The following is a 23,637-nucleotide window of genomic DNA, read 5'->3' as shown; positions in this document are numbered from 1 at the left end:
ACTGAGCTAATAATTACTTTAGAATGGTGACTCGTGTTATTTTCATCTATCTGAAAATGACTAGCTCAATTTTTCCAAACAACAAAAACCTTTTCTATTCTGGATGCCTTTAGGTAGGAGTAGTATACAGTGAAATCAGTCTTCCCAGTCAGCATACAATTCTCAAGCTAGAGAATTACTGGTGATTCCAATGAGCCTGTTTTGTTTACTTCCGTATCTCGAGTACCTAGAGCGTATTATGTGTTCAAATATTTAGCAAAAGAATGGAAAATAGATTGCTTTGCCTTAAAAACTAAGAAAGTATGTATGTTTTAATCATACTATGTGCAGGAACCTTTCTGCACATTATTCTGATACAAGTAAGGAACAATACACTCTAATGATAAATGTATTCAACATATAACTGAATTATTCCACAGAACACAAACCTGGTAAGTATATGATTTTTATACAGAAACCATATACCTTTCAAAATTCTTTACTTCCATCAATTACATTAAAAAGGTGAGGCTTTGCCCCAGATTTGAAAATATAAACAAGTGAGGCCTTTTTTTTTTTTTTTTGGCTTTATTTACTTCTTAAGCCTTCCCACCCTATAAACACTACCCTCCTCCCATGTAACTAGACTCTAAGACTTCCACATCCAGGCAGGTTTGAATAGAAGAGAGCTTCAGGCAATAACAGCTGCATGTTTCATCTGTGGCTACAGACCACTAGAGGAAATGATGATCTTTATTACATACAAGCTTTATCTATTGCTAAAGGCAGAAAGGAAATATGCCTACTTCTCAACAATGTGAAAATCCCATCAGTACCTCCTCCTCTCACCAACAGCCATCCTTCGAGGTGTCCATGACCCTTGGTGCACTCCTTTGCCAACTCTTATACCTGCCTCATTATAGCTCTTTCTAGCTCACTCCCATCTCTCACTTATTTAGCACTGAAACCATGTTTTTGTTAATCATAAACTTCTCTCTTTTTTGTGCTTCTCAAATATTTGTTGGACCATCTCCAATGGGCTTTGTGGGATAAATAATATGCTTCTATAATTTACTTTGCATGCACGTATGCCCCCCTTTTCCAGGATAATACCAGACATTTATGCATCATTTCTTGGTTAATACTGTCTCACTTGCTAACCAGGAGTTTTTCCATTTGAGGGCAGAAAGTCATTTTCATACACTTAAAAATATATTGGGCTAAAGACCTGAGGACAAACAAGTAAGTGTCATACACTTCTCTCTCCCCCCACACTAACGGAGTAGGGACAAAATAGACCTTGTTGCCTACCCACGTACTAAATTCATAAAGCAAATGTCAAAAACGAAGAACAATGAAACTTTCTGAAAATGTACTTCACCACACGGAGTATTATCTATTTGGTGTGTATTCCTAAACAGAAATACCAAGGTAAGCTATAAAAAGAAAAGGCCGTCAAACCAAACCTGAATAAAATTTAAAGACCATATTCTGTAATCTAATTCCAATGTTAAAATACAGAGTATTATAAAGCAGATTTAAAACTATGAATTAGCTAAAGAGAAATAACCCTTACCCTGATGACCATTTGAAGTCCCGCAATTATTCTTAAATATGATAAAGAAAAATGTTTACGCAACTACTACAATGATTTATCATAGCTTGCTATGCAATTACATTACACTGAACAATTTAATTACTATGTTGAATATCCAAACAACTTTAAAATGGAAACCACTGTCACTAACTAAAAAGAAAACTTGTTATATTGTCACTCGAAATATAGAAAACTCTTGTGTCTTTAATAGGGATAAAAATTATATCTAGATAAGAATTGTATATGTTCATCTTTTAATCTGATATTTTAGAATTACTGGGTCAGTTAATGATTACAATTGCTTAGGGATCAGATAAAGGCTAGCCTAAAAATATTCCTGGTAGAAAAGAGCAGTCAAATCCATATTAAACTCCAGATTGGCCAATGGTAGGATACTCCGCCCAGGGATCAATGTTTCTCCAGTGAACTGTCCTAAGATGTTACTGCAAGTTTAAGAAAAATCTCAATGGGAGCATTCAGCAGGTATTCAACATTCAATCTTCAAGTACTAAGCATGCTTTTTCCCAGTGTGCATGAGTCCTTGATTTTTATCTTCTGTTTTGGTGGTCTCTCCTGGCTTCTGGCTTCTAAAAGTCCCAAAATCCATCTTCACTGCAACAACAGTTAAAATAAGGAATGGATCCCTTTGCTCCTAAAAAAGAGGAAAAAACAAAGTTAAAACAGAGTTGGATGATCACTGGGACCACTGAGTTAATAGCTACATTTAAGTTTCTTTTCAAATCTGCAAAAGGGAAAAAATGTTTGTATTTATTTAATTAATGAGATTCTACCCCCTTAGTCCACCAAAATCTGAAGAGTATATACTGGCTCTTATTTGTGAATTCACTTCAGATGTCCCTGATTTTTTTTTTTTTTTTTTTAATAGAACCACAAACTAGTTCAAAGGGCTATTTGTATAATAGTATGGCTTGGAAGTTTGTGATGGGCTTTTGAAATTTTTGGATTCTTTCAGAGTAGAAAATGTAACTTTTTAACAGTAGTTTGAAGACAAGATTCATCTTCACAATGCAATGTCATTTATCAGTCAACTTTACTACAACATGCCTGTGTGGGTTTTTTGGTTGCATAAAAAATCAGAATCAAGCTTGGACAATTCTGAATCGGACTGGCACTATAAAAGTTAAAGAAGAAAAACAAAAACAACTACAGTAATTTTTCCTACCTAACTAAAAATGTATTAAAAGTTGGGAAGGAAAGAAAACAGGTTTTATTTTTATCACTATGAATAAATGACAACTTAAGTATACAAGATACATATTACTGCTAAACTGCCTTTTAAAAAAAACCAGACTAAGGACCTGATTTCTTTTGTCTTCCCTATTAAAGAATTCTGAGGTTGTTAAACTTTAAAATACCTGTTAAAACTGATTCCTTCCCCAACTGGTGGATGGTCTGCATTATACACCACTGAGTCACAGCAACGCTGTACTCTTCTAGGTCTTCTGTGTGGTACCCCTTCATCCAATCTGACAAGCTGAAGTTTCTGATAGGTCCAGCAAGCCTTGGAGATGTGGGCTTCAGATCACCACGGATCAATTCTTGCACACTTCTCTTCACTTCCTGTTGGGTGACTGAACTCTCTTCTCTTCAGTTGTACTGTCCAAAGTGAAAAAAGCTGACAAAAATTTCAGCAAGCAGATGCAGGTCCCTGGCACTTCTTTAGATTGAGTGTGTTCAGAGAAGATCAGTCTCCAGATATTTCAAGGTCTTCCCCTGTGATTTGGGTTACGTTGCTGAGTGACCAGCCACGTTCCTAGCAGCAATTGGTGAAGTCAGAAAAAGTTAAGCTAGACATAAATGGTAAGTGAATCCCAGTAAATACTGGAAGGTAATTCAAGGAAGACCATGGACATGGTAGGAGGATGTGATGGAAAATATTTCTATCTTTTGATTGTCAACAATTTGACATCTACATATATTATGATAAAACTACACTTAGTATCAATGGCTGGAATAGTAAACAGATGGATTAAGATGATGAGAAAAGGAATGTGAGGATCCAACTTTGGCTTCACTACCTTCCAAAATTCTCCCCGTCTCTCACCGCAACTAAGGAAATGGTGACCTTAAATGCATTCTGAATATCCTAAAAATATTTCCTTTTCCTTTAGTACTTCTTAAATGTCTTGAAAAGTACTTTCCTGATAATTACATATAGTTGAAGACAAGAATGTGAAATGAATTTCAAAGTGCCTCAGATGTGAATCTTTTATTTTTCTCTTTAATATGTATAAAAACAGTAATTATAATCTTGTGGCACATGAGCACTGCAAATTAATAGAGATCATAGTGTGCTTTACGAGAAACGCCTTGTTTCTTAGTCTTTTGATGGGCTTTGGAATGGAATATTTCAAAAGATCTTTTCTTTAGAAAAATAATTAGGAAAGAAGTCTATCACATGTAATAAGCCCATCTTAGCTGAGTAAGGCAGACTTTAAAGAGTCTTTGGACATTCTTAGTGAACTGCTGAAACAACTTACACTTTTCCATGGAAGGAACACTTGATATAAATTTTTCAAAAAATAGAAATAATAATATAAAATAGGTTAGTTGATACCACCATTTGGGGTTTTTTCAGGAATAGATATTCCTGCAATATATAGCTCTACTTGCTCAAGATTCATTTAAGAAACTCAGTTCTCTGTGGAAAACCTCAGAGTATTACTCCGTCAATGTATTTAAAAAGCATCTTCTAAAATTTTAATTAGAAAAATGTACTATTATATCATCACTGAAAGGATTTCTTGGAATCAGCAAAGAACTGAGCTGCATCAGCTCTTCCTTGAATAAAAAAACGACTGTAGTGGACCCTGAGAGAATATGCTTTTAAACACCCTTAGTAGAGACTGTAATCAGGAAAAAAGTAACCTAGAGCGACTGTCTTCAAACTCCAGACTTCACAGAAGATTTCTTAACAGATGGCACAGATAATGGGGTTGGTGTTAGGAAAATAGGCTCCCCATACTCATTTCATGCCACTCTCAAACCTGCTATATACTTTCATAGCATTACACATAGGGAGTTTCATGTGATATTTGTTCGGGGCACTAAGCTCTATAACCAAAATAAATGTTTTCCAGAAGTCAAAGATCAAATACAACTTTGTTGTCTGTATTCTGTGGCATGGCACATTTTAGTAGCAAGCAGTAGTTCACTTGGAATCAAATTATACTACCTCAACATGTTTCTCTGAAAGTAATCAATGGTAAGTGATACGTTTTATGGAAAGTCCAATTCTTATTTTACAAGCTGGTGTTTACGTAATTTGTATAAACCTTGGGTCTAACACTGCTATGAAAATTTTGTAAGATTTTCTTTTCTTTCTTCTTCCTCCCCCCCCCCCAAGTAAACTCTACCCCCAATGTGGGGCTTGAACTCATGACCCTGAGATCAAGAGTCACATGCTCTACTGACTGAGCCAGCCAGGTACCCCAAACACCTTATAAGATTTTTAACTTGCTTTTATGAAAAATAGTTACAATACAAAATTAAGGATTAAACTTAAGTTTAATTACAATTTCTTTCCAAGGAAACATACTAACTCAGTGGATCCAACTTCTCATCTTTAAGACCTAGATAAGGCAGGATAAAAATTCTGCTTGTTTATTGAGAAAGAGACACACAGTAAACTAACAATGGAACTAACTTAAAATTAGGGAATTCTTTCTGAAAGCTGCTGAATGCCTGAAGTGAAATGAAATGAAATGCCTGAAGTCAGATGAGATTTCTATCTAATTTTAGTTCTAGAAACTGCAACTCGTGATGATCCTGTTATCCCAGCTAGCTATAGGCAAAAATTGGTTTCATTTTATGAAAAAGGCAAATACTCTACAGATGTCAGGTATATCAAGTGCTAAGTTTAGAACATTACATTGGTAGGACCATTTCTTAGAGACACCAGCTAGCAACCTACCTCATTAAGAGCCTGGCACTGTGATTAGTCCATACAATGATTAAAACACTCAAAAGGGACAACTAAGTCCCAACTGAGACGCAAAGGCAAGCATTAGTGTTTGCTATCCTGAGCTGAAATTTCATCATCTAAGAAACCCCATTACATTAAGCCTTCAACTATGAATCCTTCCCAAATACAGAAACATGGAAGAGAAGAATCTCAACTTCATTCCTAATAGATGAGCTGCTGGGATGAGGATGACATCAGTGAATTATACTTCTTGAAAAGTATCCTCAAATTAGAGTCTATTTTTAAATCACAAAATTTTTAAAATACAATCCTAAAAATACAGACCAAAGAAGACTAAATTCAGACTAGAGCAGTCATTCAGAAATTAAATAATTAGAAACCGAAGACCAAACCTTACCTGCCCACCACTTCCAGAAAGTAGGCAGGTATCAGGAGGTAAGCCCCAGAAAGGGGAGAAAGAAAAACAAACAAAAACCATGATAAACACAGGAGTCGAACTGTATGGCAACAGTGACAAGAACGGAGCTGTGCCCTAACAGTTCTACTCCTCAGCAGCACCAAGAGGGCCACAGACAGAAAGGAAATAGACTAGCAGTTCAGTGGCATTTGCCCCAGTTTTCTTTTCAATTTGCAAAGCCTAACTGCAGGATTCAATTCCACAATGAACCCCCAGACCCTGAGTATTTGCAAGATTTTATAAAATAAAGCCCAAAACAAAAGAACGGTTTTGAAATTAAGAATCTTACATAGTTAAATAGCAACTAAAAGAGAGATCTGGTTTTTGAGTAGGAAAGATGTGTCGAGCTTTTCAGTTATTTGAGCATTTAAGAGCGCAAATGAGATGCTCTGCAACTGAGAAGATAGACACTTCGGGGGCAATGCCAGACTCACCTCTGAAATTAGATCATGTTCACAATTTTCCACTTTAAATGCTAAAGCATTAACATGCAAAAAAAAAAAATCTTAACACTGTTAGTCTGAAAGAAAGTCCAAATACCATGGCTAACCAGATTCATTATTAAAAATCAACAAGTGTTAGGTCTAGGATTTTGGATTGATTGATTATACCATATTCCCAACACCAAATGTTTATTTTGGAAAGGTTAATGAATGAGTAAAAAAGATGCAGTTGTTAAAAATGACCCAAAATCCCAAGAGAAATGATATAATATATATATATACACACATATATGTATATACAAATACATATACATATATATATGAACAAGGACATTTGGGTTTAAAGTTAGTAGTCAAATTTTCCAAGGACGTCTTTTTTTAAAAACACAGAGCCAAATTTTTACTTATTTTAAAACCACCTCCTCGATCTAACACTGTTAGAAATGAATAAATTACCCAATTTTTTGTTCAATTTGTTCCCTGTAACGTCACTTGGTTCTTGGCTACTAACCTTTCATGTTACTCTTGGTTTTGTCAGTTTGCTTGCCTGTGGGGGTTTGGGCCTGCTGACCCTGCCCACTTGAAGAGGCTGCCTGCTGTGCTGCTTTCTGCTTTAACATTGTCCAATCAAATGTGTAGTCATATTGGTGGTTCAGGGTCCTGGAAAACATAAAATGATATATGTTAATCCTTTAATAATAGAGTCTAGTTAAATACTCTACTGAGCTTTCAAGACAGTAAGGATACTTTTTAAGGACATGATAGTATTTTCTCATAAGTATGTAGCTTCTAAAAGACTTCATTCCATATACATGACTTTTTAACTGTTCAGTTCATTAATTCCACTTTTTACAAGTCACAACTGAAGGAAAATGGTGTCACCACTTCGGTCTGATATATTCATTAAGAATCAATATTCTCATCTTTCAGAAAGAAGCTGCTTTTAATACTTTCTTGAAAGAGGCAGGGAGTGGGAATGAACAGCAGCATCAACAACAAAAACATGAAGTGTCAAGCGGTCAATTATTTAGGGAACCATCCAAATAGGAGGTACCTTCTAAGAACAAATCAGAGTAAGCATATGAACGAAAGCCTGTGAAGGAGATGTGTAAGCTGCTGGCTTGGAAAGGAAGACTTTTCTGGGGTTAGAGAATTACCCCCAATTCGTATCCTCTTCCAACTAAGATTTTGGGCCACATGTACTTTATTTCCCCCTCTGCTCGAGACCAATTCTGGGTTGCACCTTGGGAACCCTAGAATCTGAGGCCTGCCTCCACACAATCACAGATCACATAACTATCTATTTTAACTGCTGTTAATTTTGTTATTAAATAGGGTTCTGTAGCAAAGCTGGAGAGTTACAAGGGCCACCAATAATCATTTCTATCTAATATGAATGGCAACTATCGTGGAAAAGTTAGATTCTACTTGGGAGTCTGAGTCAACTGTTTCTCCATCCCAAACTAAAATAATTTCAAGCACATCTGCACCACAATGGAAACATGCCAAACTCAAGTTTCTTAATATGTTATTCATATGGGTTAGACCTGCTTTTATTTGCTACTTGTCAGAACAGATGCGTTGGATGGATTTAACCCATTTCCCTCACTAGAGACTACAGTCTTAAGAATACTTGAAGAACTGACCTGAAAAGAATGCGGAATAGCTGCCTCAGATACATGTAATCCGGGGCTTCCTCAAAGCGCAGCCCACGACAATAGTTTAAGTACATGGCAAATTCTGCAGGAAACCCCTACAAGTTCAAGAGTTAAAAACACAAAGTAAAAAAACAAAAAAATTTATTTAAGGCAGAAAAATAAATGTATTTAAATACAAGTAAAAACTGTTTTTGAGAAGAGTGTTTCACTACTTTGCCATAAGATCTGAGAACTAAACTAAGTATAATATGACTTGGTATCCTCATAAATCCTGACTACCACATCATGTACATTTTTTAATATTGGCAGAGGAAACATGGATCCTTTCCCTACAGTATTAGGTTCTTAAATAATCTGGATATCCAACCTGTTATCATTTTATCAATGGCAAATAATTCAATGGCAACAATGAACAAATGACCAAATGGAGGCCAGTAAGGATCTTTACCGCAACAGGACAGTGAACGTGCACTTTCTCCCCCAACTCTGTAATTACTTTTTTTGGGGTAAGAGAATATACCTATTCAAACAGAAAAGTAAAATCACCAAGAGTACAAACATACAGTGCAACCGCTGTTGTGATACAGATCAATCCAATGTTTTGTCCTACGAACAGACTGAGTTTGCCTTTTCTTTTTCTGTAACTGTTACTATACTGCATATTAACATATTCTGCTCTTCCACTAACATTATATTGCAATTATCCCTCTGTGTTATTTCCAACCTCTTCATAAGCTTCTGAATGGCTGGATAATATCCAGACCAGTGAATACACCATATTAACTTGTTCCCTATAACTGGACATTTAAGCGGTTAAAATTTTTCTTTCATAAACAATATTAGTAAGTACACCTGTGGGCATAAACTTTTTACATTCTTAGTTTCTTAGGAAAGATTCTCAAAACTGTATATAAAACATCTTTAAGCCTATAGATATTAACCACCGAAAGATTTTGCCAGCAAAAATGTAGAAATGCAAAAAATTTTAACAAAAACCCCTACACTCTGCCTCGAGTATATGTGAATGTGAAGGGCTGTAAGCTAAGAAATAGTCTCTTCCCACAACCTTCAAATTTTGAGAAATTTCTCACATGCAGGAGGTTAAGGTGGGATACAATTGACATACTTGCAACATTTATTTTTACTCACTGCACAGACATAAACAGATTTAATTTTTATGCTACTTCACTGTTCAAGAGTGGACAGCTAAAACCTTTTAAGTGATAAATACACTGTACATTTTAGTTAAATGCTTAACATGACTAAAATTTTTAATATACATTCATGGTGTGTATTAATAGTAAACAGCATATACCAAAATGAACTTGCTTTTATGTGTATTACAAATGGAGCTAAACAACTACAACTAAAGGTCAAATAGCTTACTTCATGCATGGCTACCTTATGAGAACAGGCAAAACCTTATTAACAAAAGAAAACTACCAATATCATGAGTATTACAGATATCAAGTAAGTAGTTACCAGTGGACCATGGTGACTGGAAACAATCTCACTACCTTATAGTAATACTAATATTCCTTATTCACTACAGCCTCGATCAATTATATGTGGCTAATCCAGAAAGACCTAGTTCATTATTTCTAGGTCAAAAGTAAGACATGACCCCGAAGCAGACAATGTACTAACCCTCCCTTTCCTTTCCTGTAAAAATGGCTGACTTTTCCAGTAATCCAAATGAACCATTATGTTGCATGGATATAGTCGTGTACAGAAAACATGTTTTACTTCCTAAAGTATACAGATTTTAAAGTTATTTGGGTACACTACAACACATAAACATTTTATTCATTGACCTAAAATGTATTTCGTAATTTAAAACAAGTCCCCAGAGTGTCTCAGAAAAGATGATAGTCTCTTACCCAACCCAAACCCTCCTCTACTGTAGATCTAGAGAAGGGAAAAGCAAATCTGTGACAGGGAGACATAAAAACATCACCTCTCCCCCTTCCACAAAGTACTGTTTCAACACCATGTTCACTTCCCTCTTCTAACACCCAACTATATCATTATATAGTGTTTCCTAATAATTTCAAGTATGCAATTGTCTCAGAGATGACCGTGTGGTTTTCTTTCAATGGAAAAGACCATCGTTATCCATCATGACACAGCTACTTCTCCATTCTCAACTTACAGGCTTCTTGAACAACGTCTGAGATTTCAGGGAAATGAGCCTGACTCAAACTGTCATCTATATTGTTGGACACTGGTTATTGTGGTTATTTTGGATTGCTGTGATCTGACAACTGTCAATATCCTTTCTTTACCAGCACCAGTTTCGGGATAAGGAGAATATTTCCTAATTTTTTCATAAGTTGGTAAGGCTCCACTAGAAAATTTTACCTGTCCTCTTCTTCTTCCTCTAATTTTTAACAAATTATAGGGCCCAAACAAACCAGAAACATAAAATGCTTACTTAAAATGACCCATATGTTCAAGCCACTCTTAAAGATACTTAGAATTATCAAAACATACATTTAAAATGGTAAATAGCTATCTAACAGGATGTTTAAAAAGTTCCAAACTTCTTGGATTATTTATATTGGAAAAAAAAAAAAAGCCATCATGCACACTCACCTTACATAAAACTTCAACAGGAGTGGACATCTTCTTTTCACTAATCTTTTCGTATTTTTGCTTTTTTGTTGCAGCCTGTAGAAAATAAGAATCAAACCACATATTCAATACTACCGAGAAGAACCTCGTTAGTTTAACCCACCAGTCATAAATGTAAACTTGAGATTCAAGAGAAATCATAACCTAAAATAAATCAAAGTACAATATACCAAAATATACCCCCCCCCAAACTGTTAGCTTTTTATATGAGTTTCTACTTTAAAAACATGTTCAGCTGTTAGGAATGGGTGAGTCTATCAAGAACATGATTTAAGTAAAAATAGGTGAAGTTAAATCTGAAATGAGTTTTCACAACTCATATTCAACACAAGGGCAAAGGTATAAGTAGATCAATACCAAAAACAGTTCGCATCATTTAGTAACATTATTAAGGGAAGTCAAAATATTTTTCCAATGTAAAAATGATTCATACTGGATAGAGCTACCCACACAAGCACCGAGCAACTGTCTAGTTCACAGATACTCAATAAATACAGGGACCATTTTCCATTAAAGGACCAATAAAGTATCAAAATAGCCTTTAAATTCTAGGACGGTGAGTTATCATTAACAGACACAAAAGTCAAGGTGAAACTCCTAATTAATAGAAACGAATGTTAGGATAATTAAGTAAGATAGCTAGTATTTCTAGAAGAACCAGTTTTACTAAGCATAAAAGTATACATTTTCAACATACTGGCAATACATCAAGTTGAGAAAGCCTCCACCTTTATTTAGCCCATGTCCATTTCCATTCAGATAAAACTACTGGTTACAGTGGGTACCTACTTAGTGTCCCAAAGGAAACTGTTCTTTAGGCCTGACTATGGGATTCCATTAACTTAATTCTTGCTAAAATGATCAGATTTTATTTCCCTAATAAAAGGTAAAAAATAAAATAAATTCACTCTCAGAAAGCCTCATTTGAAAGTGATCTTAGGAGTTCATCTCCAATATGTATTTTTATTCTTAAAACAAATCACTGGTAACGGGAGTCTTGTTTACCTTTAGTCCTTGCCATGGGAGGCTGGTTCTATTAAAATACATCAAAACATATCCTAATGACTCCATGTCATCTCGGCGGCTACAAAAGAAAATGTAAAGTTATGAGCTGGAATTATTATGGAAAACATGCGAAAGAAAGGCAGGTACACAAGAAGTTTTCTCAAGTGAGGGGAAAGAGCAATTTTGTGGCTTGTGAAAGGTGCTTAAAGTTCAAAAAAAAAAAAAGTTCACAAAGAGTTACTTTTTTTTTTTTAAGATTTTATTTGACAGAGATAGAGACAGCCAGCGAGAGAGGGAACATAAGCAGGGGGAGTGGGAGAGGAAGAAGCAGGCTCATAGCGGAAGAGCCTGATGTCGGGCTCGATCCCATAACGCCGGGATCACGCCCTAAGCCGAAGGCAGACGCTTAACCGCTGTGTCACCCAGGCGCCCCACAAAGAGTTACTTCTAAACAAAATTTTCTTCCAGAATACGAAATTATAAAATTCAACACAGTCCTGCAATTTAATTTCTAAAGAGCAAAAAGGATTTAGCTCAACAACTTTCTAAATGAAGTTAATGAAGATGGAAGAACAAAGTAGCAAGATACTTTTAAGTTTTGCAGAAGCTTATAAAAAAAGAACTTGACGGGGGGGGGGGGGGTGCCTGGGTGGCTCAGTCATTAAGCGTCTGCCTTCAGCTCAGGTCATGATCCCAGGGTCCTGGGATCGAGCTCCACATCGGGCTCCCTGCCCTGCTGGGAGCCTGCTTCTTCCTTTTCCACTCCCCTTGCTTGTGTTCCCTCTCTCGCTGTCTCTCTCTCTCTGCCAAATAAATAAAATCTTAAAAAAAAAAAAAAAAAAGAACTTGAGGGATGCTGAAATATATTAACATGTTAAAGCTAGTTAAACATCTATACGAATATATATACACACATACACTGAACATTTCCAAGCTTAAAATTCTTCTCTTGAAGTCCCCTAACCTGAAACCATATCATTTATCATTTCTATGCCTGTTTTATGGAGCAAAAACGGACTGATAAAAGATGACGGAAGACGAAAAACCAGAAAAAAATAGAAAACAGAAGAAATAGAAAAAGCAAAAAGATCATGACAATGTTTACCTCAATCCAGATCCTATTAATTCATGTAGGAGTGAAAGGGTAGAACATGAGATGGCCCACCAACCCCCTCTTGGTCCATCAGGACTCAGACACCATTTTTCTTGTGAAAATAAATAACTAATACATTCTTCCCCAAAACTTAAATTACTAAAATATAAAAAGTCCAAGATCAGCATTAAGAAAATAAGTACTGTCTCCAGCTGCAAAAAAATAAACATCAAGATAAAACTGCATGTATGCTAACTTTCCATTATGCAGTATTTTCTCCCCAAGAGACAACCTTCAACAAAGAAAATAAAAGATCTCTCATTTAATTGGCTTCTCAGCACTGACTAGCCAACAGGTAAAAGGATTAACAAGTGTCCTTCAAATTCTCAGCCAAGAGACGTCCTTATATATCATAAAAAACCCTTTAGCGACTCTTGCTATGGATCCGATAAACACATTCATTTTTCAAACTCACCTCTGTTCAATACCAAGATGTGCATTGATGCTAGCATATCGGGCAGTGCCAGTGAGATTTTTATCTTCTCTGTATGGTATGTGTTGCCTTGTCCTGTTGTCTCTGTACTTTTTGGCCAAACCAAAATCAATAAGGAATAACTTTAAAAGAAAATAAAGGGATATTAGGTCTCCAACCTTGTTCAATTGAACTGCTCTTTATTCATTAAATGGCATTTCTACTATCTTGTTCAATTATATCAAAATAAAGTATCATAGGCAGAAAACATGAACAAACTTAACACTCTAATAAGCTTCTACTAGTCCTCATCAATAAATCAAGTTAAAAAAAAATACATTTGAGTGGTAGATCCTTGTGAGCTGAACCAACTGCACAGGCCCAGTTTACTATACACTCAGGAGCCTGTCCTTAGAAAAGTAGTGGAGAAATATATACATGCTTGATAGCAAGAGTTGACAAGTGTGCTGTGTGCCATGATGAAATCTGACATCCTGTTACTGCTGGTAAACAAGCATGAGGTTTCAAAAACTAAACAAACTATCTGGAATTCTTCCATTTTACAAAGGCCATTCTTCATTCAGTATGCCAACAGAATGTTCATTATTTAAAATAAAATAACTCTGAAAGTTTGATATTGACAACAAAACCAAGATTTTTATTAACAAAAAAGGAGGATTTTTTTAAAAAAGCATGCATTACATTCTACTACTTCCCACTAACATTTATCCATGTATCAGGTTAAACTTCTGGGAAATACAATAAGTTGATCAAAAATCTTTAAGTACTAAGTATTTATTTATATCAAGATAACTTACAAATAGCAGTTCAAAGGAGCTAACTAAAATCCAGACTAGTATTTTAGAACAAAATACTGTTTAGTGCTGTCACAGGGAATAAGATATTCATCTATAATGCAGCTAATTTTTAAAGGTAAGTGAGGTTTATTCTCCGAGATTAACACTTAAAAGAAGGAAAAACCTGTTTCTGATAAAAAAAGAAAAAAACCCAAAATATGTTCATATTTACCTACCTTCTAAAGCAAAATAATCTTCAAATTTTAGTCTTGATCATAAATTCACTTATTAAAGTTATGTTTACAAAGATTATCGAACAAGGCAGGTCTATGTGGCCTTACAGCATTTAGCCCTAGACTTTTTTTCCCCTGTTATGCCTACATTTTGTAGTTCTTCTTTCCATTAAGTAGACTTTGGGTCCCTTCTGCCCTGTTTATAATCTGTGATGTCCTAGGAAACCTGTCACCTAGTCTACTAGAGTCTGTATAAGAATAAATAAAGTGATTGATTTAGGTGAAAAGATGTGATCAAATGCCTCTCTTAGGAGGATGAAAAACACTTCTATCGAGGGGTACAGGGCTGGCTCAGTCATAAGAGCATGAGACTCTTAAACTCAGGGTGTGAATTAGAGCCCCATGTTGGGCATAGAGAGTACTTAAGAAAAAAAAAAAAAAAGGAAAGAAAAGAAAAGAAAAAGAAAAAGAAAAACACTTATTACCAGGCAGGCACTGTACCCTAGCCTTAACTGGACATGGGATGGGAAAGACATAGAGGTTTGAGCTTGTGTCACCAATTTAACAACGAAATACTTATTTTCACCTGTTCTACTATAAAAGAATGAAGATCAAATTTTTTGTAAAATGCAACTGCATGAGAGCTCTCTAGTAAGATTAAATTCACTTCCTCAGCAATTGCATTATTATACGTCTATGAGAAAGTTAGTCTTATAAAACACAAAGAGAAATAAAGCTCACACTCTTAAGTTTCTCTTGATATGAAAATGGGCTCAGCATACAAATATTAAAATGAGCAATATACATTTCTGTTAAGCCAACCAAAAATTTGAGTCACACTGAAAAGAAAACAAGGCAAAAACAAACATAAAAGGACACCCAGTTTCATAGTATTTTTAAAAACATCCCTAAGAATTATGTGGGTTTTAAATAAAAGGTGATTAGGACACAGACTCTCCTCTTTTAAAGGATATTTTCTGGGATTGCTTCTTTTAATACTTCAAAATAGAGGAGAAGATAGGAACAACTCTGACATGATTATAACTGATAGTTTCATTCCTAAGTCTACATTCAGTAGCTCCATTTGCAACTCAATAACCAGACATTTTCTCACAACCTTTTTAAAAGATTTATTTTATAAAAACTCAGTATTCACAAGAGTTCTTTCCTTCCACAACTCTAAAGGATGAAATTAGTTTAAGAAAACAAAAACGAACTTCTCGAATATCTCCAACTTTAATATCAAAACAAAAAACTACAAAACAAATCAACTCTTAAGTTTTCTCTTATAAAAACTGAGAGTCAAGAAAGATAATTTCACTGCTAAACAAAGCTACCTTATTTTAAGAGCAAACAACTGAAGAGGAAGATTTTTCAAAATAAAAAAAAAATCTCAATCTCTTGGTAGTTCATCTTCTGGTATCTATCAAGCTTCTGTAGTAGCCCTCTCTGCTTTGAATTTAAAAATATAAACATAATGGAAGTGTTTACATGACACCACAGGATACCAAAGATACAACCAAACAGCTGTAAATATATAAAGGAAGAACCAACCAAGGAAAAGTCAATATTCAGTAAGTCGTAAGATAATGTATTTTTTATAGGTTTGCACATGCAAAAAGAAGTCTCATTTCTTTGGTGGGTCAAGCTGCTTTTCAGATACAAGATCTGTATCTTGTGTTCCATGTAAAATCAGTGCCTGTTTCACAGAATGCAGCCTGTTCTTCAAAGGCATGTGGGAATGAGTTAATGTGGGACATACTGGGGTAGTAACTCCATCCAGCAGCGGTGCACTTTCCTCAGAAACACTATCACTAATTTTAGTTTTTAGTGTATCTAGCAATTTTTCTCTTAACCAGGGGCCACATCTCTCTGCCCTTCCAAAAAAATTCACAACATCACTTTTCTTCACAACCCAGCTAACCTTTATGTAGAGAAAATAAACAAATCAATTTTATGGAAATTATTAAACGATTATGCTACAAAATATAAATGTGCGAATGAATGGATAAGCAAAACTGGGGCACTAGATGCTTGATAATGTACCTAATTACCCAGCAACCCCTCTCCCCACCCCCCAACTAAGAATCAGTTACAATTGTTATTTCTTTAGTAAGCTTGAATTTCGGAAATCTATTTAACAGCAGAAGACAGTACCTGGAATACTGCTGGGCAGTATGGAAAAGGATTAAATGATCACCCACATGATGTATGTGGTACAAAGTATGGAACACACTTTGAAACTACAAAGTATGCTCATACACCAAATACAACTTTTCGCTCTTGATTACTCATGCCAGTACTTCCTTTTCAGTATATACTAAATTGAATGATGAAGATTCATTTATTTGCTCAAGAGCTTAATGAAGCTCACTAACGTCTATGAAAGTAAAAGAAAATGTGAAGAGTTCCACCTATGCAAAAAAATTTTTTAAGAAAATTACTGGGGTACTTACTTAGCCTGCCAAACACTAAATCATCAGGTTATGCATTCCTTTAACTTGTCTAATGTGTTATTAATTGGTAATTGATAAGTGCGTTCAATGTTAATGTTATATTGTTAGACTGCAATGTCTCCTAGTACCAGAGCAAACAATGCTCTTTCAGCATCTCATGCCGTTTGGTTGAAGCTGGAGAATTCACAGACTGAGGAAAATCAATTCTAGAAACACTGTACCTCAAATCTGATCTACACTTACCTGAAGTTCATTAGGGAAGGGGAAGAGAGTTGAGGCAGAATATATTCATCATACAGCACTGATGCAACTGAATTTAGATATATTTCATGCATTAAGTTCTGCAACTCCAAATACATTTTTAAAAACTAAACAGTCTATCTCAAGTTTACCATTAGACAAAGAATTTCAATACTCGACCAACATATCATTTCCTCATGTGGATGTTAGAGATCTAAACATAATCCTGTTTTCATTTAGATTTTCTCTAAACTTTACAAATTTTAAGCAAAAGCCACAAAAAAAAACCATCTTAGTAATGTTATATGTTTGCCAAGTATGTCTGAATAATGCCAACGTAAGAGATGCTCGAGCAAGATCTACATTCTCCAGAATTAAAACAGAACAAAAATAATCAAAATAAAACAATAAAAAAGAAAAGCACATGAATTTGGGATTGAGGTTGGAATAGGAGACAGTTTCAGACCTGGTTTAATCCTGAGAAAGATGGGTCCTGAGAAGTACTAACAGTCATGCTTCTTTTCCTCTTCCCCACTGGAGATTCTAAACACTAAACAGACAATAGAGGGTGGCAGTGCATCAAACAGTATTGCTTACATTGCAACAATGGCCGGCGCAGACAGGCAACACCGAGGCATTAGAGAAAGAACAGGGTAGCCAAATGCCATCCTTCTTCCACCAAGCACTGTAGCTTCTCAGTTTTCCAAATAAGAATCACATGCTCAAGAACATTTGAATTCTGGAAAATACTCAAGTTTTTAATGCCACTATATTGTGTCACTGCCTGAATCAGGGATAGCAATGGTGACATTTGGCTCTTCAATTTTTTAATCAAAAATGGGGAATTTGGCTCTGCAGTATTTGGTATCACAATCTGCCCTTCCCCCAAGAAAGACTGTACAGGGGAAAAAAATCTTCAGTAAGGAAGAGGTAGAAGGCATTTAGTCACCTCAAAATTGGTTTTCATAAGCATGCAGGGCTGATTACTGGAAGAGATGAACAAATTCACTAAGATTGGAGTGGTCACTCCTAAATATCAAATTCAGAACAATTTTCCAAGTAAGAAATTTGACTTAAAAAAAAAAAAAAAAAGAAAAAAGAAAACCTCAAAAGCCCCCCCCACTCTTTTTTCCCCATGAATAGAAAACTACTAGAGCAAGCTAACCAAAGAATCCAGTCTCAGAAAACTGGCATTTTTTCAAACTACAATACAGAAAGAAAACACTAAAAACCAACTACATAAACAAAACACTAATCTAAAATGTTCAAGAACAACATTTAGAATTTGCATCTTAAGTGAAACACTGCACTTCTACCCTAGGGTCTCTCTGAACTGTATTAACAGCAAGCAGCTCCACAGTTATTTTTTTTATTATTATTATTATCTCTAGAGAGGACACAAGATCCTAAAAAAGTTTCATCACAGGGCAAACTGGACATCCTAACACAACTATGTAATGAACAAGCTATTTTTAAAGGGGGGGGAGCAAAGAGCTATTATCTAGGTCTTCATTTAATTTTAAGACAAAAACCATGTACTGCAATGTCGACATGCAGAACACAGATCGCAAGAGGATAATGGGTCTTTGGCAGGAAGAAAATGGGGAAGGAGGGCTGGGAAATGGCCAAAAGATCAGGGTCAAACTGACAAAACTGCCCAAAAAATTAAGACCAGTAATTTTTTTTTCAATTAAATTACCAGGTTTTGCAATAACAATTAAGAACCTGGATGCTTCAGAGAGAGAAGCTATATCATATTTAAAAAAAAAAAAAGATACAATTTGGGAATGGCAAGGTAAGTTATATGTAGATATACACACCTTTCATTATTTGAAGTTTAGCTTTCAACAAAAAATTTTAATTTCCTAAAACTTGGTCAGACCAACATCAATGTCTCACGCATTAACAAGTAACACCAGTTCTAATGGTAATGGCTACAAGTTGGCATTCATACAGGCAAACAAAGGTAAACATTTATAGCCAGACCTAAAAACACCAAACATTTCCTAATGATTTAATAAAACAAATGGGAATCTTCCTTCCAAAAACAAAACAAAACAAAAAAACCACAAAAACCAAAAAACCCCAAGTTGTCCTGAAGTTGAGAATTTCTATCAGATCATCAGATCATAACATGCTTAGTGCATTGCCAATGCTGCCTGTCTGCCCGAGCTCAACATTGAATCGATAAATAAAGCAATTCACTCAATAAAACTAATCATTGCAGAAAAAATTTCAACACAATTAGTTTCTAACTGCAGTCATGCGTCACTATCTAAAACCCAATCACCCCATAGTATGTTAACCATTCTGAGACCCCAGTGAATACTAATTTTGTTGTATGAATGTTCATTTCACTTGACTATTTATTTTCCTTTGAAAGGGGAAGGAGGGGTGCAGAATCCACCCAACTTGGCACCCAAGTAAGAAACTGTCAACTACTTTTGAAGCAGGCCCAAAAGTTATCCTTTTGAATACACAAATCCAAGGACTGAAGAATTTTCATTATGATCATGCTCAGTCAGCAAATGTTAACGCCATGGTGACAGATGGGTCAGTGGTTCCCACGCTGGCACAAGCACATATATTACAAAAACCCACACTTCAGTGACAAAGATTAAAATCTGATTTTAGCATTCAGGGAAAAAAGTGCATGGGGTTTTTTACTACCTGAATGGGTGAAAAACAGATACAACTGTTTAATAATTAAATAACAGATGACTACATTTCATTATAAAGCCCTTGGGAATTTTCTATTTCCATATACTATAATTAACCTTGGTTGGGTAAGTTGGGAGAAAATTTATTTCAAGTTACTAAGTTAATAGAGTTAGCTGATTGTCCTTCTAGCACAATCTTTTAAAGCAATCATCAACAGCAAATACAAATTCCTATGACTTTTTAAAGACTGAAAGTTTACCAAAGCAATTCTTGGAGTTTTTACTCTGCTCTTTCATGCAAACATTTGACTAACCTTATTACAGTGACGCCCAATACCCATTAGGAAGTTATCTGGCTTAATGTCTCTGTGTATAAAATTCTTTGTATGCACATATTCAATTCTACTGATCATCTGGAAGAAAAAGGAGGGGGTGAGAGACAATTATGTAATTTGAATTGTGACACAAGAAAGCAACATAGTTATTTCTCAATTATTTCAACATCTCAATTATTTTTCAAGATCACAGGTATATTTTAACAACTTCATTGAGAGTTCACAAAGACAAGTGCTAGACAAAATTAAATATAAAAGGCAACCAGGCTCTCCATTTATCTCTAGTTTGATGGATACTGAAGCATAAACCCGCCCCATTCTTTGGCATGATCTAGTATTGATTATAAACCTAACAACATCCAACCTGGTAGGAAGAATTGGTGTTTATAATTTTTAAATTACAAAAGTAGTAAATTTAGAACTGTTTCAGTTAGAGCTAAATCATCAACTTTCCACACCCAATTCTCTGTCCAAGGTAACCTGTGTTACAACAGCCTGGCATTACCCATTTCCATGCTCTTATTTACACACACTCATCAACTCAAGACACACATATAATTGGGAATGGGAATACTGACCAATTGAAAGATATAAGCCGCTACTGTTTTAAACTGGAATAAAAGCATCCTAATTCATTTCACTCTTGTTTGCTTCTTTTTAACTAAACATTCCTGAAAGTTAATAGCATACAACATAAACATAAAACATGGGGACATACACATGCTGGGTTTTATTTTAGTCTCCCATGTTTCCTCTCCACACAAGTAATCACATTCAAAATCTAACTAGTTAAATGTGTCATTCTAACAACCTTTTCTTAATTTCTTGGAAATTCTGCCAAGTAAATGGTATAGGTCTTAGCAATCCTTTTAACGGCCATAAATTTTCTATGGTATAGATTCAGTTTTCCCCAACCATTATTCCCACTGTTCTCAACACTTTCCCACTGTAAACAATAATGCTATTAACATATTTAAATTAAACGCATCCTTATCTACAGTGATTTTTATGGGCTATAAGCCCCATACAACTGTAGGGAGAGTGGCTGGGTTGAAGCAGCTATCGTTTTGATAGGTGGCACCAGACTGTCTTTAAAAATAGGCTCTAACAATACATTTTCCAACAGTACATGAGAGTTTTCTTTTTCCTATTAGCAAACTTATATTAGTTCCTTCTAAATTTTGCCAGTATGACAAGTACTGACCTCACTTCTTCACTAACAGTTTAAAAGTCTGCTCATTTACTGTTTTGGAACTGTCAATCTGTACTCTGTCCATTATTCTTTTGGCTTGTCCTTTTCTTGTCGATTTTAAGAATTCTTTGCATGTAACAATTATTATGACATTTGTTACGTAAACAAATTTTAAAAAACCATCGTTACTATGGCATCACTTTTTTTCCATCACTTCCTAGATAGTTATAATTATCAAAATTATCAAATATGTCTATCTTTTCTATAAGATACTTAGAAGTATCTGAAAATGTTTTCAATATCCAGAGACTAACTTTATCTTTGTACCCATATGTTCTTGCTCTTCTCAGTAGTATGTGTCAGGATTCTATTTTTTATTTGTCCCCACTTTCCCTAGAGCTTATATTACCATACAGATTCTGAACTTTGACAAATGTCTCCTGAAGCCAAATCTATAATCTCTAGCTTAACCTGGTTATACTTTCAAGGAAGTAGATGTATACGATGTCCAAATAGCACCTTTAGTTATAGCAGCAACTTGTACTTTAGTAAAGGAAGAAAAACAAAACATTTCTCTCACTTAATGTACTTATTTGTCCTAGGCTAAGTGATATCTATCATTAAACCAGGATCGATTCATTGGGAAAAGGTGTGGCAAAAGGTAATAAATGGCACACACTACTTACCTTCAAGTGTTACCATCTACAGCACCAAGACTTAGCTGCTACCTCCTTAAACCACTGCTTTATTGCAACCCCCTTCCCAGAACTACATTTTTTCTATGTTACCAGTGTACCCAATATAGACTTCTATCACAAAACCTTGCACCTCGTATTTTTTTCATTTTTCTCTACTACACTGTACATTCTTAGAGGAAAGGGACTAGAGTCTTTATTCTTCTTTGCACCCTCCAGTGCTTAGTAAAGCAGAAGGCCCTGAGTAAATGTTCACTTACGAATACCTATGTGTTACAGAATCTACAGAATACGAACTCTGATTAGGATTCAGTCACATGTTAGTTAAAACATATTAGGAGGATCTTAACCTTCAATGTTTGAGCTCTTAACGTACCACAAATAAAACAATGTGATTTGCTAATATTTGCTTGAGCCAGTTTTTATGTTAATCTTACTAGAATATCAGGTGCTGATCACAGAGAATGAAGAGTTTTCTAACCCTCTGAATTTATACTTTAAAAAATTCTACCTCAAATGCCAGTGTATCATCTCGTTTTATTTTCACATCCAATCAAAATTTTAAAAATGTTATTCTCTCCCATAGCATGTTTATATATTGAGCCCTTTCTTCAAAAATCTTATAAATAAACCTGCTATATTCTTCACTAAAACAGACTCCATCTGATGAACAACTTGAAAACTAGACTACAGGTGAGTTAACCAATATAATCCATTTCTGTCCTATGCCACAGGAAAACCTGTATTAAGTCGTATTAAAGTAATACACTTGAACGAGTACAACCTACTATTATACTTTTTTTATTTTTGCTGAACATAAGGTTACATAGCACAGGATTATATATACTCTGGTTTATAAAAATTTACATTACAGCTGAATTATTAGTATTCCCAATTTATTATTTTCATCAAAATTTCACATACCTGGTCAGCTAACATAAGTACAGTTTTCATTGTGAACCTTCTTGAACAGAAATTGAAGAGGTCTTCAAGGCTGGGTCCAAGAAGATCCATAACTAGCACATTGTAGTCTTTTTCCTGACCATACCACCTAACAAAATAAAAGGGGAAAAGGGAGAGCTTTATGAAAAGGTTATTATCACTTAATTATCACTAAATTTCTAAAATTCTTAAGCTCTAATAATGAAATGGTTTTCCTAATCTATTTATTTTTCAAAGTTACCATAGGGGCACCTGGCTGACCAGTCACTGGAGCATGCCACTCTTGATCTCCGGGTTATGAGTTGGAGCCCCACACTGGGTATACAGATTACTTATAAAGAAAATCTTTAAAGATAAATAAATAAATAAATAAATGTACCATTTTTTTTTTTTCTTAACCTACATTTTAAGTAATCTCTACACCCAACATGGGGCTGGAACTCACAACCCCAAGATCAAGAGCAGTATGCTCCGGACGCCTGGGTGGCTCAGTCAGTTAAGTGGTTGCCTTAGGCTCAGGTCATGATCCCAGGGTACTGGGGTCGAGCCCCACATCAGGCTCCTTGCTCAGCGGGGAGTCTGCTTCTCCCCCTCTCTGCCTATTTGTGCTCCCTCACTCTGTGACACATAAATAAAATCTTAAAAAAAAAAAAAAAAGACTGGTATGCTCCACTGACTGAGCCAGCCAGGTGCCCCAGTTAGGTTTTATTTAAGGTTAAGTCTTCCTCTATTCAGATGATGAATCCACAGACTGACTATACACTGACCAACATAAAATAAGGGTAAGGAGAGTTTCTTCTGTC

General features: G+C 35.2%; 1 protein-coding gene across 8 annotated transcripts in view; it reads right to left on the bottom strand.

Moving 5' to 3' along the window:
• Window positions 1-23,637, bottom strand: part of CSNK1A1 (casein kinase 1 alpha 1) — a 47,183-nt gene that overhangs the window by 2,622 nt on the left and 20,924 nt on the right. The window contains exons 3-11 of one of the 8 annotated variants that reach the window (XM_087867875.1): window positions 22,817-22,943; window positions 19,985-20,083; window positions 17,477-17,560; window positions 13,288-13,427; window positions 11,720-11,798; window positions 10,676-10,750; window positions 8,069-8,175; window positions 6,934-7,082; window positions 548-2,228 (exon numbers count right to left, since the gene is read on the bottom strand). In XM_087867875.1, coding sequence (XP_087724001.1) covers window positions 2,164-2,228; window positions 6,934-7,082; window positions 8,069-8,175; window positions 10,676-10,750; window positions 11,720-11,798; window positions 13,288-13,427; window positions 17,477-17,560; window positions 19,985-20,083; window positions 22,817-22,943 — 925 coding nt within the window. In that variant the 3' untranslated portion in view covers window positions 548-2,163. Of the gene's footprint in view, window positions 1-547; window positions 2,229-3,060; window positions 3,351-6,928; window positions 7,083-8,068; window positions 8,176-10,675; window positions 10,751-11,719; window positions 11,799-13,287; window positions 13,428-17,476; window positions 17,561-19,984; window positions 20,084-22,816; window positions 22,944-23,637 lie in introns of those variants that run through there. The other 7 variants (XM_087867872.1, XM_045815245.2, XM_045815244.2 and 4 more) reach the window with 7 other exon arrangements.

This window comes from Ursus americanus, chromosome 15 (genome assembly GCF_024610735.1).
Source record: "Ursus americanus isolate L20-20 chromosome 15, mUrsAme1.1.p, whole genome shotgun sequence".
In the NCBI taxonomy this organism is placed as follows: Eukaryota; Metazoa; Chordata; class Mammalia; order Carnivora; family Ursidae; genus Ursus; species Ursus americanus.
This window is presented reverse-complemented; position numbering and strand designations above follow the sequence as displayed.